The 17,434-nt window shown below is 40.2% G+C and overlaps 1 protein-coding gene and 1 long non-coding RNA gene across 2 annotated transcripts in view; one reads left to right on the forward strand and one right to left on the reverse strand.

Annotated features, from left to right (window-relative positions):
- LOC135712015 (muscle M-line assembly protein unc-89-like) overlaps positions 1-17,434 on the reverse strand; it is a 44,329-nt gene that overhangs the window by 18,033 nt on the left and 8,862 nt on the right. The window contains exon 5 of the mRNA XM_065234980.1: positions 5,078-6,643. Within this exon, the coding sequence (XP_065091052.1) occupies positions 5,078-6,643 (1,566 nt within the window). The remainder of the gene's footprint in view (positions 1-5,077; positions 6,644-17,434) is intronic.
- On the forward strand, positions 956-4,754 carry LOC135712016 (uncharacterized). Its single transcript, XR_010518535.1, has 2 exons — positions 956-3,202; positions 3,311-4,754. It is a non-coding gene; the product is annotated as an uncharacterized LOC135712016 (long non-coding RNA).

The raw sequence follows: 17,434 nt of genomic DNA on the forward strand, positions 1-17,434 counted from the left end.
TTTCCTAAACCCGTACAAATCTACTTGTATAATTTTAGGGAAGCATGAATGTTCAGATAGATCTCGATGAATATTTCAAAAGGTCTAAATTACAATAATCGATTCTTTTCATCTACTACCTATGTTAATTCAAGAATAATTTTTTTTGTTAAATAGACACCTTGATGGATGTTTCAGTACCCGATTTACTGTAAGGCCGGTACGCGGATCATAATTTACCAGAGAAGACTTGAGAGTTTTGAGTAGAGCTTGGTGAATTTAGTTTTAACTAGTTTTAAGTCATTTGGGGCCTTAGCTCAGTCGGTAATGAAGCAAGACCAGGCTGGAGGCAGTTGGGTTCGATTCCCGGTCCGGTCTAGGATTTTATCGGGTTGAAATTTGTTTCCACTTTCCAGGGCATAGAGTACATAATTATACTTGCCACACAATTCCTGATAGAGTTGGAATTAGGACGTTACAGCTTTTGTTAATAATGTTAGGCCTATTCTGCGCGTCGTGTGAGGTGAGGTGACAAGCTGTCACTTGTGAGGGACAATTATTGTCACCTCTGGTGAGGTGTCTCTCCATATAGCAGGAAAAGGAGAGTCACCTCTCCCGAGGTGACAATTGTCACTTCACCATCATTTCACTTTCACCTCACCCTACACGCCCTCGCAGAATAGGCCTAAATGACTTCTCTCGATGATTGCTAGAAGTCAAGGCTCACCCACGCAAATTAACATCATCGTCGGGTAGGGGGCGAAGACTTCCCTTACCCGATAGTTATGTTGGTTTGCGTGGGCGTGTCTTGAATTCCTAGAAATCATCGAGAGAAGTCTCGATTACTTTTTCGAAGGGAAGTATCAGCATTTGTAAACAATGCATTTGATCGTCGATTAAGCTTAACTGGTAGCTCGCTCACGCATACTAACACGACTATCAGGTAGGGGAACATTTCCCCTATCTGATAGTGGTGTTAGTATGTGTGGGCGAGCTACCAGTTAAGCTTAATCGACGATCAAATGCATTGTTTACAAAAGCTGATACGTCCCTTCGAAAAACTAATCGAGAAGTCATTGTTCAAAAAGCTGTGTTGCCCTAAAAAGAATAGCGAACAAGTGGGGCATAATGAGCATCCCGTATTCCCGCGCTAAACCTCTAATTGTTCGAAATAAATTAATCGGCAGTAAGTTCAATATCACTATTGCAATGATTTTTGACCAATTAATTGCTTTCGAACCAAAAGAAATGCAAGGCTAAAGCACAGGAAACTCACTTTGACCCTCCTTCCCTTACTAATGCAAAAATGGTACAAGCTTAGAAAGCTCTAAATTAACAACTCGCGCTCAAATAACACACAAGTTGAGGGCCTCATAGTCTAGTCAGTAAAGGCACGGTATTACCAAGCCGGAGGCGGCGGGTTCGATTCCCGGTCCGGTCGAGGGAATCTTTCTGGTTGGACATTTTCTCGACTTCCCTGGGCATTGAGTATCATTGGGCTTTGCCACCCAATATACAAATTCATGCATTGGTATTTGGCATCGAAAGCTCTCAATTAATAACTGTGGAAGTGCATTTGGAACACTAAGTTTGAGAGCACGCAATATGCGAAAAATAAGAAGAAAATAAGAGCCGGCGTACAGTCTCAGTAGGGACGAACGTACTAAAGTCAAAGAAGAAGACGTGTTATCTATTATCGTCAGTGGGTCAATGAAACCTCGTACCGGCTGATGAGACTAAATTGGGTACCTAAACATCGAGTTGGTCATAATTTTAGGCACTATTCAACGTATGGTTCTGTATGTAAAAGGCCATGTTGAATTTCTAAATCACGTATTTATTTGCGTTTTCCACCAAACTGGACTTTAGTAAGTGTGCCAATTATGGCACTAGTGCTCCAACTTTCAAATTTGAAATTAAGTTTCTAAGTTTTATTTGCTTAGATATATGGCAAAATCTAAGCCCTAACCATGCATCGACATAAATTTGGTAAAGAATTAATACAATTTAAAATTAAGATAGGGCCAATTAGAGGACCACAAGGGTCAAAAAATGGCCCACTACTGCGCTTAAAATAATTCCATAGATTTTTTTCACAGAGGCCAGAATAACGAAAAATGTTTTGATTGAATTGATCTCCGTTATTCCTATCTAGCAATACCTGTACTACACAAGCTTCCATCATTTTTAAGTAGGACGTGTAAATTTTGGCTGCAAAAGCCGTTATTCACCCTATGTCGATTTATCGCTTTACTGGCCTGTACGAAGAATTTATTGTCGCCTTTGATTTCTGAGATACGTCCTCAGATCATTTTAAAATACTCAAATCGAGAGTGAATTTTCAAACAGCCGTTTCTGCTTTTGTAAACAAAGGTTCAAACGTCAATTTATTTATCGAAATCCCAAACTTCCCCAGCATAACGGTGTTGTTAGTTAGCGTGGGCGAGCTAAGAATTTCGACAAATTGACGTTTGAATCTTTGTGTTTACAAAAGCAGATACGGTTATTTGAAAATTCACTCTTGAAAAAGAACTTGTATTTTTCGAATCAACTACATCTAGATGAACATTTCAAAAGTTCCTATCTTCTTTGATCGATTCTTTTCATCGACTTTCTCCTTTGATAACCACGCCTACTCAAACACATTTCGTGCTATTATACACAGTTTGATGGCGGAAATTATTATCTTGCGCTTCGAACGTTGAACACAGCAGGGGATGCTTTTGAAGTTGAGTTATCAACAAGAGAAAGTCGATGAATAGAATCGAGCAAGACGGATAGCACCTTCTGAAATGTTTATCAGAACTCAGCTGCAAATGCGTTCCCTGCTATGTTTAATGTTTTGTGCACTAGATAAGCACTTCATTTACCAAACCATTAGGCGAAACTACATCTAGAAATGTGTTTACATAGCCGCGATTACCAAAAGAAAATGTAGATTAATAGAACCGATCAAAAGAGATAGGACCTTTGAAATTTTCATCTGGAACTATCTGCAGAATGCAATCATGTTCATAGCTTACTTTGAAGGATTCGATCTTGAATGGTGATACTCTATGGAAGCCTTATTTTCGATAGTTCTCGATTACATTTTCGAAAGGAACGTATCAGCTTTTGTAAACAATGCATTTGATCGTCGATTTGACGTAACTGGTAGGTCGGCGACGCATTCCAACACTACCCACAGATAGGGGATTTTTTCTCCTACCTGATAGTGATGTTAGTATGCGTGGACGAGCTACCAGTTACGTCAAATCTACGATCAAATACATTGTTTACAAAAGCTGATACGTCCCTTCGCAAAAGTAACCGAGAGTTCTTATACTTTCAGCGCAGCAATTTCGTACACGAAGTCCCTGTAGCTTCCGAGACTTGTGCCATGAAAAGTTCATTTCAACCCTTATAACGCCCAACTGTGGTTTCTGTCGCGTATTACATTAATCACCATATTTTAGAGCTTCTCTAGTATAACCGGCATTATTTTGCATAAAATATAAGCCCTGTTCTCTCCTAATCTATTGAGTGCTATTTTCGGTATGTTTAATATTGAATTATCCAGATCTTTATTTTTTGACTAGACGCAATTTAAGCGCGAGGGGTCAGCAATTTAAGAATGCCAAGCAGCAGTTCGTGCAATTAGTGGGATGCAATACATTGAAACGGTCAACTGGGACCATCCTTTTAGCAACCGAACAGTCTTCAGTCAATTTTTGATAGTTTAATTTAAATCCAATGATCGAGTTGTCAACTGTTGGATACTTTTTGTACTGTCCACGAGCCTAACGACTCAAAAGAATCGTTATGGTTAAACGTTCTCTTGCCCATCTTGTACCATCAGACCTCTGACCCAACCCTAGAGGCCTTTGTTGCTATTACCATTCTACTAACAGTTTCTTAGCATTCTAAAAATCCGTCACGTGTTCATGTTCAGAGAAAAACGAGACCCTCCCTCCGTCGTCTTCTAAGTAGCAGGACATCAAGAAAATCAAAACAACCATCCCTCAGCTGCGCATCGTATTCTATTTGTTCTTCTTTCCGATCTCAGACACTACTCGCAGACGCAGCAGCACGCAGAGAAGGAAATGAGGCACCCTTTTGCTAGTTCGGCCTTGGACTCGTAGGACTCCGCAGGTTACGGTTTGGTTTATTTGTAGTTGTTTTTTTTATTTGGTTAGGACTCTTTTCTCATTTGACAGTTACAACCTCTTAGTGTTTATTTACCGGAGGAACTCATTTGCTCGCCTTGTGGCTTTCGATGGAAGGCAGTGCGATTTTTCTCGTTCCTGGAATAAACGTCGTGGAAAAATTGCTCGCCCCACCGGAAGTTACAATCGGATACAAGTGCGAGAAATGGCCTGTTGCATTTCTGTAACCTGAAAGGAAAATGTTAACATCTGGGCACAACAGATCGGATCCTCAGGGGGGGACAACTTATGTGACAACTCTTAAATCTAATGGCACATAAAAAAAGAGAAACTCGCTCCATTGTCCATCGTGGTCCCAAACTCCGGCGCGGGTTGATTGCGTATTTGCTTAAGATGCGCACTTTGACGCGCACTGGCAGAGCGTTCTTTGGTTCATTTGTGGTATTTGGTTTGTGGTAATTAATAGAACTATCATTAAAGAATCTTACTCATCGTCGCCCGTTGGCGTTGTTGTCCGTCCAGCGGAGGAGTCCCACGACGTCGTCCCGTTGCGCTACGTCACAGCGGCAAACTGCTCCTTCATTATTGACATAAATCTACTAACTGCATTGTTTTCACAACATCAGTAAACATGTTTTGAAACATTTCTTCCTCGTCTTGCTGACAGACATCCAGTATGAAAGCAAAACATGGGGATAGACTTCAGAACCGAATACTGATCCAACGTTCCAAAAGTTACAACTATCAATGACAAGTTGATATCTACATGTCGCACAACAACTAACACAAATCATAATCACGATGCGGTCACACCCCTCCCCCTTCATTTCGCACCACCTTTCGCTATGCCGCCGACGATGCTACCATCGAAATTGCACACTTCCAACCGCCGTGATCTGAAACGATACTCAAAAAACTCCCATCAATAGCTAGGTGGTTCCCCAGATACTTACGCTGCCTTTTCGGTGGAATCAGCTTAATTGCACCCGGTCGCTCGGCGGGATCTTCGCGGGCTTTCTTCTCCGGGGGTCCTTCTTTGGATGAAGGCGGCGGTGATGGCCGTTTGGTGTGGACGGTTCCGGTAGCAGTTGATCCCACAACCCCCAACGTTGTCGTCGTCAATGGCTTCTTCAGACCCTTACGCGATGGCGGCGGAGGCGCTTCCTCAATCAAACCGTGCGAGCGGAATTGAGAGTTGAACGTCTTGACCGTTTTCGGACGATGCTCGGAGTTGCGCACTTCAATCGAAATCGACGCTTTCTTGTTACTATTCGCTGGTGACGGTCTGCTGTTATCCGCCGATGAATCTGACTTCTCATCGGCTCCATCTCTAGATTTTTTAGGATTTTTGTCCAACTTACTACTACTGGCCGGGGAGGATATCTTCGGATGACCTTCTTTGTCCTTGCTTGAATGGCTAGACTTTTCCTTGTCTTTGTGCTCGCGGTGCTTGTCATTTGAACTACTGCTGCTGCTGCTCCTGCTAGATGTTTTCGACGAGGATGAGTGTTTGTGATGTTGCTTGCTGCTACTACTGTTACGATCTTTCTCCTTATCCTTATCTTTGGAGCTAGAACTAGAACTCTTGCCCGTCGAACTCGAGCTGGTGGATTTGCTTTTGCTGCTGTTGCTACTCGTGCTGCTGTTATGCTTCGACGACGACGAAGATGACTTGGATGAGGAAGATCTATGACCGCTGCTGCTAGATTTCTTATCCCGATGCTTATCTTTATCCTTAGAAGAGATTTTTTCTTTGGACTCTTTGCTTCGATCCTTTTCAACACTTTTCCTTCGATCTTTGTCTTTTTCCTTTTCCACTTCACTTTTATCTTTTTTCTCGTCCTTATCTCCATTGTCAGGCACACTTTTATTCAACTTTTCCTTCGAGTCAGTTTCTTCAACCTCCGGATCGCCCTCCTCAGTCAATGTTTGATCTTGGTCTTCCTCTTTCACTTCATCTTTAATGCCATCTTCTTCCACATTCGGTTTCTCCTCTTCGTCATCCCCCAAAGAAGCGTCACCTTTCTTTGTCGGTGATTCGACCTTTGCCAACACTTGTTTACCATTTTTCATCGTAATTTTAAACAACAACGGAGACTTCTTGCTATTGCCATCCGCCACTGCAGCGTTGAAAGCTTTCTTTGCCTCTTCGACATCTTCTTCTCCTTCGTCGTTCTTTCCCTCTGCCGTCTCATCCATGACACCATCTTCCGCATGTTCCGCATCGGCGGCCTCTATTGCTACGGCATCCAGAGCGTCGTCTCCGTTTTCGATCACCGTCGTCTCGTCCAGAACCTCCTCCTCCTCCTCATGCGATGACTCATCGACATCTTTATTTTCTTCCGACATGGTGTCCTCCGGGTTACGCGATTTGTCATCCGAACTGCTGCTGCCGGACTGCTGGGCTGGGCTGGACTGTTGAGACGATTGTTGCGATTGCTGTTGATTGCCGGAGCGAATGTCGTTACGTGCTATCTTGAGCCACTGTTCGACGAGTTTTGTCGCAAGCAGGCGAACTCCTGGAGAAGAGACGAAATTGGAAGCTATGTTTAGAGTTGGTTGGATAATTTGGAATATGTATATAGGGAATAATTCCATTCAGGGTGTTAAGATTGGTCAAGCAAGCTGATGATGAGTATGATTCAAAATAAGTCATAAATAATCATTTTGTCGAGCAGTTTTGGAATGACCTTACCAGCAATTTTAAGAAAATTTTGTAATAAATTTAAGTTTGTTCAAGACCATATTTTCTCATGGTTCTAGAAGAAAAAATAATAATATAATGTGGGTTATATTTAGTACCCAGGACAACTTTTAGGGGCAATTCGAGAACTATGAGTATTCGAAAAGTCGATTATTGTTGGTTGGATTCCGTGCCTAGGATAAGGCATGGTCTCTAAATATTGTCGGAAACTTGAATCACCCTTACATAGAAATGATGCAACCTCCAACAATCTAGATCTATCCTGACAACGCTGTTGCAGCTGGTGGGGATAGAAAGATTTGGTAGTTGGACAGCAAAGTACGTAAAAATACGTTTAGGTATTGACAAAGTTAAATTTGTTTTCAATTCATACTCGCTGAGTTGACACTCTAAAAAGTGATATTTGCAGATGAAAAAAAAAAAGAACCCAATGACATCATTGCACACAAAATTTTCACATTGAATCTGTGAAAATCTCACTTTTCGAACACCGTTTTGATACTCACTCCTCTTCCCCTGCGCAGACAATCATCCACATAAATCGTTGAAAATTTGTATGGACTGTTAACACTCGATTATTCCAAGGCTCATTTATGCCAAATGGCAATTATACCAAACGACCCAGTATTTAATTTTGATAATTTTCGGAGATTATGCCAAATGAGTTTTAGTCAACTAACATTTGGCCAAACGACTTTATGCTAAATGGTCAAAGTATTTCATTGTGATGTTTTTCGGAGATTATGCCAAATGAGTTTACACACTAAGAAGTGATTACCGGACACTCGATACTTGTAATTTTTACCGAACTTTCAACAGCTGAACTGTTCAATAAAGAGCAGGAATTTAAATTTATTAGTTTAAAGACTTCAAAACAAGGCCAGGCTCGATTGTTTAAACAACGCTGACAGTGTTTCGAAATTAAAATTTAATGAAACAGCTTTTGAAATGAGGGTTAAAGTTCAGCTGTTGAAAGTTTGGTAAACAACATAAGTGTGTATTCCAATTAAAATTATGCCGAACGTCTTTATGCTAAATGGGCTTCCCTCACAAGTCAACCCTGTTTGGCCACGCCATTATAAATTTTAAGTTTGGTCACAGACAAACAGACGTAACTCTTCATTGTGTATATTCGTTCATGCATTTAACGGTTGATTTGAATATTATCAGTTCTGCGAACTACTCGCCGTAGCGCTGGCATCGGATCACTTTGACGTTTCTATATATTCTATAGAACTTTTATGCAATATTGTTTACGAGTTAGCGAGCAAGCTTGTTTTCCGCGAGAAGCCAGAGAGATGTCGTTACTGAGGTTATATGTTTTGAGATACTATGTTTTTAAGAACAAGTTTTTCTAAGAGTTACGTCTGTTTGTCTGTGGTTTGGTATTGCCCAATTTTACCTCTATTTAACACTAGCCTTCCTTTTTTGTCTGACGTAGGCTTGTTCAGAGACGATGCTATATAAGAGACGCGCGGAGAGAATAAAAGTAAATCTGGTTGCACGGCCAACTAATTTCTTTTTCTGCAAGATTTAGCAAGCCGCAGTTTTGTGTTTACTTCAAGTGACTTTTGATTTGAGCGACTGTCGTCTGCTTCAACATAGACCTGTGCACGGGGGTGAACTTTAGTTCATCTAAAAATGAACACTTGAAAATGCTCGCGTAACATTTGAAAAGGCCCTATCTACAAAGGCCCTATGACATTGACATTATGGCACGGAACTTTGAGATGATAGCGGAAACGTACATCAGACTGAAGGCTGAAGCTAGACGGATTGGACTTGCCATCAACGCATCAAAGACAAAATACATGAAAGCAAGAGGTTCTAGGGAAGACAATGTTAGCCTCCCACCCCGAGTTCAGATTGACGGTGACGAAATCGAGGTGGTCGATGAGTTCGTGTATTTGGGCTCACTGGTGACCGCCGAAAATGATACCAGCAGAGAAATTCAAAGACGCATTATGGCAGGGAATCGTGCCAACTTTGGACTCCGGAGGACGCTCCGGTCGAATAAAATTCGCCGCCGCACGAAGTTGACTGTCTACAAGACGCTGATTAGACCGGTGGTCCTTTACGGCCACGAGACCTGGACTATGCTCGTGGAGGACCAACTACGGTGGAGTGCAGATGGATGACGGAACGTGGAGGAGGCGAATGAACCACGAATTGCACCAGCTGCTGGGAGAACCATCCATCGTCCACATTGCAAAAATTAAGCGACTACGGTGGGCTGGGCACGTCGTAAGAATGCCGCACGACGACCCAGTGAAAATGGTTCTAGAAAGCGACCCAACAGGAACAAGAAGAAGAGGCGCGCAGCGGGCAAGGTGGATCGACCAAGTAGAAGGTGACCTGCGGACCCTTCGCAGACTACGAGGCTGGCGAACTGTGGCCATGGATCGAGTAGAGTGGAGACGACTTCTTCGGACAGCAGAGGACAACAAGGCCTTAGCCTGATTGGTAAGGTAAGGTCATTTTTAGTAAACTGAGTGAGTGAACTCAAATCCATCCGTGCACTCGTCTATTACGGTCGAGATTACGGTAAAATGAATATTTTTTAACCGTATCGGTAGTATTGCAATTCAATGGAAGTATTTGAAGACTCAATTTTTGACAACTCTGAGTGAAACCAAATATATCACATTGGGGGGTATATTCTACAGAGCGTTGCACAAAATTATTTGATCTGCAATTGTTGCTTCTTATCATGTATGAGTGACATCTCTATTTTGAAGTCTTTCACAAATTTTACTATCTTGAAAAATTACACCGATCTTTGTAACAGAGCCTATGTAGATGTATTTCGTTGTGCTGGAGCAAATATTTGGTGAGAATAAAACGAGAATACAGCTGATGAATAACAATAATATTCCCTGTCCAATTTCACTTTTCATATGCAAACTTAATTATAATTATTTAAATCTCAACAGTTAACCAGCGTCTGGCTGAAAATCTCCTTAATAAAAACAACCAACCTCAACAATTAAATTCATCACCAATCTCAATACTTCCCACGCTTTTCTTCGTGAAGCGCTCGTGTTTATTTACATTGCTCGATTGGAACCGCGTCTAAGATTTTGTGACAAGCAATGCATTAGGTACAGGAAAAACGTCACGATAGGGGGGGTAAATTTCTCCTCGATTTAGCGTGACATAATTAATGCATGGGCCCTAAAAGGAAGAAAGCTGCAACAACAATCGGAGATATTCGTCTCATCTATGATATTCCACGAAGCGCCTGAGAAGCTAGATAACGATCCCACAACCAACAAGTGTCTCGCCCCGTAGCTTAGTGCCTAAAAGTTTCAATTTACTTTGACGCATTTAAAAAAAAAACAAATGCAGTTTTTTTCGACGCATTATTTCAGATTGCAAAAAGCTCGCGTAATTCTATTTTTTTTTTTCACAAACTAGGAATTTTTCGAAAATGCTATTGAACCTTGTTAAGGTCAACAACTTACTTGAAACCAGTGGCGTCGCGTAACCTCACTTTTTACCTGTTCAACAACTTTGGAAACGTTATTAGGGTAATGTTTACTTTCAAATCAGTTTCAAAAGGTGCAAGATCGTCTAGTTTCACTGATTTGTATCTATTGGAAGCAACATGTTTTTATTTGTTTACGTGCTGAGAGAGTTGTTGAACAGGTCTTGGCATACACAGTTGTACACACCAACTGCTCATTTGTTAATAACTTTTTACTCAGTTGTTGAAATTTGTTTTTCTTTGAAGTAATTGATAGATAAGGATCATAGCTTACTATAGATAGGCAAAAAGTAGATAAATCTTAACATTCAAATCAACACCAATAAATGTTTACTATTAAAGTCCGAGATGTGCAGCGAGAATTTCTCACTTCATGTTTACAACGCAAAAACAAATACAGTTTATTACTAGAATTAAAATCTACTTTGATTTATGTATCTATAACAAGCTTAAACTCTATTCTATCTACTGCTTCAAAAAGAACTATTTTTCGTCAACTAAGTGTAAAGTTATTAACAAATGAGCAGTTGGTGTGTACAACTGTGTATGCCAAGCATGCAGGTAGATTGAGGTTAGGGCGACGCCACTGCATGAAACAACGCAACTTTGATCTGTTTGTTTGTTTATGATCTGTTTACATAAGGGGCTGTTCAAAAACCACGTAGACACTTGAGGGGGTTGTGGGTTGGCGAGTGTCTACGGTACATACAAATTTTCAAAAAAATCCATGGACGATCGTCTACGCGGAGAAGGGAGGGGTCTAAAACCTCGGTCTACGTAGTTTATGAACAGCCCCTAAGAAGAAACGATACGAAACAAATTTAAACGCGTTTTTCTCGCCGCTTGCTGATTTCTTGCGTCACCAAAGGTCTCCTTCACTGCCGCTGATGGCAAGTCAGTCTCATAGCAGAAATCTCCCGTCACCTTTCATCAAATAGACCAATCTACTTTTAGTGATTCTCTTCATCGACGTTCTCTTTCGTTAATAACTCGACTCTAAAAACATGTTCAGTTGTTCTTATCGTCCAATACGCTTAATAATACTTTCTTTTAACAGACGATGTAAAAAAAATTAGCCCGAAATATGAATACAGCAAAATTATTAACGAAACAGAGAGTCGATGAAGAGAATCGATCAGTGAAGGAGTCCTTATTCGCGAGAAATCAACGTTTATAGTCATTGTTTACATTTGGCGCATAAGCCCTTTTCACATGTTGCTCTAGAATTATTCAAAATTTATCGGTATGGTTTAGAGCCATTTGGCATTTTAGTGGAACGCATCTTATTGGAGTGTTCGCTTTAAAACTTCTGTTTCGTGAAGTAAAATGAACCAAATTCGTTGAAATTTATAGTCAAAACAAACCTTAGCTCAGTCAGAAAAGACGCAGTTATAAAACAACACCATGCTGGAGGCGCCTGGGTTCGATTCACAGCTCTCAATTAACAACTGAGGAAGTGCTCAAAGAACTCCTAGATGAGAGCCGGTGTAAGGTCTCAGTAGGGACATAATAAAGCCAAAGAAGAAGAAGAATAGCCAAAACATTGATGGAACGGTTTAAATAAGATTGGGCCCATCGTTAAAAACCTGCTATCAATTTTATCTAGATGAACGCGGCATTGGGACGGTACTAATTCAGTGCTAACATTTGAAAACGGCGCAAAAGCCATTTGTAAACAAATGGTTTGTGGGCCCTTTACTCGCTACCCGAAGAACGCCCACGCAAACCAACAGCATCGTCAGGAAGGGGAAAATTTCCCCTACCCGATGTTGCTGTTGTGTCGCGTGGGTGTACTTCAAGTAGTGAGTAAAGGGCCCACAAACCATTTGTTTACAAATGGCTTTTGTGCCGTTTTCAAATGTTAGCACTGAATTGATATTTATGGTCACTATTGAAAATTAAGTCGATTGGTGAATTTTTGTATGGGCCCAAATTAGGCGCATTTAGGCCGACAATACATACATTTCCCCTATTAGTCAAATTCGTTCATGACAAAAAAGCTACATAAGTTTGATTTGTTTCACCATCTACGAAAATGTAAGGTAGAAGGTGTCCAATACCATTTTGGAATGGAAGAAGATGGCTACTTGAAGTTTTAAAAATTTCTTCAAATACTGTATTTTTTAACAGATATCCAGAAATGACAAAACTACTGGCCGCAAACTAAGGAACCAATATTGCCAAATTCAAAAATCGACAATTTTCTTAGATGATGAAAACAACTCAAACTGGTTTAACTAATTTTATTAATGTTTGAGGCGTTTAAAAAATCAACGTTTCGACTATAAACGAGATTTTTTTGACTAATTTGGATCTTCAAAAAGGGCACTGAAATTAAATGTGTTTTACTAAAATTGCTCCAACATCATACGTAAGAAGAACGCTGTACCTAGAAACATACCGACCACATGCTATGCATAATATCAGCAGTCAGCACAGTATATTAACTTCAACCACATAATCAGCAATAGCTAGAGCAATGACGTCAATGATAACCACTGATCAGCAACGAATTGTTATCCAATTCAACAGATTGATTTTAATATATTAAGCTGAACATTGCATTAGGTCCTAAGTAACATTGATCGATTCTCTTCATCGACTTTCTCTTACGTTTATAACTTGAACACATAACCGTTTCTTGATCTGGTTGACGTATTAGATGCTAGATAAAAGCTTTTTTTTATCGATCTGTGTGCTGAAAATACCTGGGAATGTCTTTCCATGGCCGTGGCGATACAAAGAGAAAGTCGACGAGGAGAATCTGTCAATGTTACTTAGGACCTAATGCAATGTTCAGCTTGAAATGTAGAGGATTTTATCTCTTCGAGCACCAAACTAAAAATTAACACGATACTTTTTTCCAAAATGATGGATCTAGGATTCTATTCATCCGTTTTCCAATGTTTTTATACCGTTGGATAGATTATTTCCTCGACTTTTCAGTAATAATACCTATTTTTTATAGCACAGTAAAATCCAGATTATCAAATTTTAACAATATTTTCCAGAGGCATCTTTTTTTTTTTAATTATAGTCACTTTAACGCTCTTGGGTCATTAGTAACTTGTCCGGGGGTGAGATTTGAATTCGTGACTTTGGCGTGAGAGGTATGGTTGCTAACCACTACGCCTGGGTCGCCCCAGGCATGTATTCTTTTAGTAGTGCAATTAAAAATTCAACCATGTATCATTCTTCTAGATATTTGCACAAGCTTTCAGAGAAAAAGTATGTAAGGAGAAATCAGTCACTTTTAACTTGCTAAAACCGACACGACAACATTCCAACCACCATGTGACATGACCGATTAAGGGGAACTAATATCCTTTCCTAAAAGATTAAAATATCAGAATTTGTTTTTAGTTACCAAACATAGTGAAATATGTGATTTTGGTTTGGTGCTCGAAGAGTTAACTAGAAGTATCGGATAATTTTCAGAAGTATTTCAAGAGAATTGATAGCAGAACTAAAGGTGAATTCCACGGTAATTCTGCAGAGACTTGGATTCCACGCAAATCTGATAGAATTTCAGGGAGATTTCTAGGGAAATCCGGAGGAGAATTCAAAGTGACGACATCAATATGGCATCAATATTGATACTGCCAGTAAACATCTCTTAAATTTTGATCAATCATATCCAAGCAGCACTCCAAGAATATCGATAATAATTCTATGGGAATCTTGATCGGAATACAACTCAAACAAATCTGTGTTGTTTGCTGTTTTGAAGATGGGAATTCCTAAAGGGTGTCCACGATGAAATTGCAACACTATGAAATTGCTCTAACTTTTTAACCGTTGGGTAGAATTTAATAAAAATTTGGGTGGATTTAGTTCATAGTGCATTATTTACATCCTGTGATCAAAACTCGCGGAAATGGAGTCGAAAGAACAGCTCGTGCGTGATAAAATCTTGCGCATTCATCACGAGAACAAGGATCTCTCGCATCGTTCCATCGCTAAAACGTTGGGAATCGCGAATTCCACGGTGTCGCGAGTGATTAAGCGGTTCGAGGAACGGTTGACCACCGATCGGAAGCCCAGAAGTGAAGGAAAAAGTATTCCGTACAACACCAAAAATCACAACCGCGTAGTTGGGGCCTTCAACCGAAATCCGAACGCCTCCGTTAGGGATGTGGCTAAGAAGCTGCACCTAAGCCGAAGTTTTGTCCAGAAGGCCAAAACTAAGGCTGGGCTTCGAACGTTCAAGGTACAAAAGGCCCCTAATCGCGACGAGAAGCAGAACAAGTCCGCCAAAACCCGTGCCAGGAAGTTGTACCTCAACATGCTGACGAAAGTTGAATGCTGCATCATGGACGACGAAACATATGTGAAGGCCGACTTCAAACAGATCCCCGGCAACCTGTTTTTCACGGCCAAGGATAAGTTCAGCATTCCGGAGCATGTCCGCACTCAGAAGATGTCCAAATTTGCGAAGAAATTCCTGGTTTGGCAAGCCATCTGCACGTGCGGGAAGCGGAGTGCACCTTTCGTGACCCAGGACACGATGAACGGACAGGTGTACATAAAAGAGTGCCTCCAGAAGCGGCTGCTTCCTCTCCTGAAGGCCCACAACGTCCCAACAATCTTCTGGCCGGATTTGGCCTCATGCCACTACTCCAAGGACGTGCTGAAGTGGTATGCGGACAATAAGGTCAATTTCGTGCCGAAAATGTTCAACCCTCCCAACACTCCGGAGCTCCGCCCCATCGAGAAGTACTGGGCGATTATGAAGCAGCACCTTCTTAAACGACCTAAGGTAGTGAAGACAGTCGAGGAACTGAAGAAAGTATGGGTTTACATGCAAAAAACGGTTGATTCACAGGTTGTGCAGAATCTTACGGCAAGGTGCGGGCATTTGCGTATGGACTGTAAATAAAATACGAGTAAAATGGTAAAATGAAGTTTAATAGTTATTTCTCAATCCCTGAAAATTTGATGGCAATCGGATGAAAACTCGAATTTTGCGAATCAATTTTGTGTGTGGCAATTTCATCGTGGACACCCTTTAAAACAATTCATAAGAATTTTGAGGGAATTTCACGGAATCCAGTGTTTGAGCTTATTTCCAAAGCAATTCTGAGTAGTATTTCAGGAGATTCTGAAGAAATTTCCAAAGAAATTCGTAGAAAATTTCAAGATACTCTCAAGAGTATTTTCAGAATTATTTCCGGAGAAAATTCCCCTGGAATCCTCCTGAGGTGAACAATTCCAGGGAGAATATTTTCTAAATTTTGAAGGGCATGCTAAGAGATTTATGAGGAATGATCCAAAGAAAATTATGCAGAGAGATTAAAACAAATTATCCACTTCATTCGAGCAGTTAAAATGACGTTTACTACCACTCGAACTTTGAAATAAAACATTTTTTTGAGATTTTTTTTCTTCTAGAATCACGAGAAAAGTAGCCATCATTTATGCGTTTCATAAAAAAATAGAAGTTAGTTGGCCCAGTTTTGTGGAATCGCTGGTAGAAATTCACGCCAAAACTGCTTGACAAAGTGGTCAATTCTAGCGAAAATTATTAAAAATACGAAGATAACATAACTGAGGAGTGATTTTCAAGAGTTTTCTGAAGAGAATTCCAAAAGTGATCTGCAAGATGAATTCTAAAGAAATAATTTAGTCGATTCAACAATTGAACATTTTTTTAAATTACGTAGAAAGATCCAGGATAAGGAAAAATGTTCAAGGTTCTGAGACTTCGATTGAAAACAATCTTCAAAATCCTGGTTTAAGGAAACTGTTCAAGATTATGGGGCATGGAATTTCTGAAAAATGTGATAAAATGAGATACCTAGAGCGACCGATCGTCTGAAAAGTGTAACAGTGAGATGTGTGGGATCTTCCGCGTAACATTTGAAAAGGGCCTATCCTCGTTGATCGATTCTCTTCATCGACTTTCTCTTTGGTTTAGCACGGCAACATAAACGCTTGCGCCTGAAACAACACACTCAATGGGAAATTCATTCGCAGTCGGGTTATTCGCGAAAGAGAAAATTGATGGAGAGAATCGATCAACAATGATAGGCCCTTTTCTCGTGTTGCGCGAGATCTCCAACATTTCAATATCCCAAACAAGGAGAAACTTTCTATATTCATCAAAATTTTTGAACAAAAATATCCAAAATGCCAACATCTAGCAACCCATACCGGAGAGTTTTTTAATTTGCTAAGCTAACGAAAAAATCACGTATCTTACACGGCGAATGAGAACGACTCAAATTTGAGTTTAGTTCACTCATAATCGCCAAAAGTGCAGGAACTCAGCGATGAGTTAATTTGCCTCATGTTTTCCCAGGTTTTTCCAGGATTTTCCAGTGAAAAATTCCCGAATTTGAGAAAAGTAAAGATTGGATTCACTCAGTCTATTGGTACTACTCCGAGATTGAATAAAATTTTCGTCAATTTCCTCATTTTCCGGCAGATTTTTTAGGTTTTCCACAGGAAACCATGAGACAAATTTAACTCATCGCTGAGTTCCTGCACTTTTGGCGATTATGAGTGAACTAAACTCAAATTTGAGTCGATCTCATTCGCCGTGTAGGCTTGGAGATTGTTTAAGATTCTCACCAAAAAAAAATTAGGAAACATATTACGATCTTGAACTTGGCCAATTATCGAAACTTTGGGACATTGCTAAATTTTCGAGATCTCAGAGTTAATGTTTGGCATATATAATATAATATTCAATTCGAGATATTGGACTTTTTGATTTTTGATTTTGCGAGACAGATGGAAATTCAATTCAAGATATTGAACTAAGATATATTTTTTAAAGACCTCGGATTATTTTTGGAAATTCAAAAGCAGTTTTTTCGTTATAAAACCGAAATTCTGTAAACGAAAATGTGTTCACTGTGTAGGGTAGGCAAGTAGAATGCAATTAACACATATTCATGAACGTAATTTTGACTTTTAACGAAAAAAACTGGTTTTGAATTAAAAAAATAATGGTGGTGTACATTTTTTAAATCAAATGGCCGGTTTTATCCAGGATTTCCATTCCCGGTTCTTTCGATTTTCCCGGATCAGTGGCCACCCTGAACAGCGGATACCCAGATGCAGCACCACTAACGTAGGCATTTTAGTAACATTCCATTCCATTGTGTGTCTTGC

The sequence above is a fragment of the Ochlerotatus camptorhynchus genome, unplaced genomic scaffold (assembly GCF_037179485.1).
Source record: "Ochlerotatus camptorhynchus isolate MF236.1 unplaced genomic scaffold, CSIRO-AGI_Acam_v1.1 ptg000454l, whole genome shotgun sequence".
In the NCBI taxonomy this organism is placed as follows: domain Eukaryota; kingdom Metazoa; phylum Arthropoda; class Insecta; order Diptera; family Culicidae; genus Ochlerotatus; species Ochlerotatus camptorhynchus.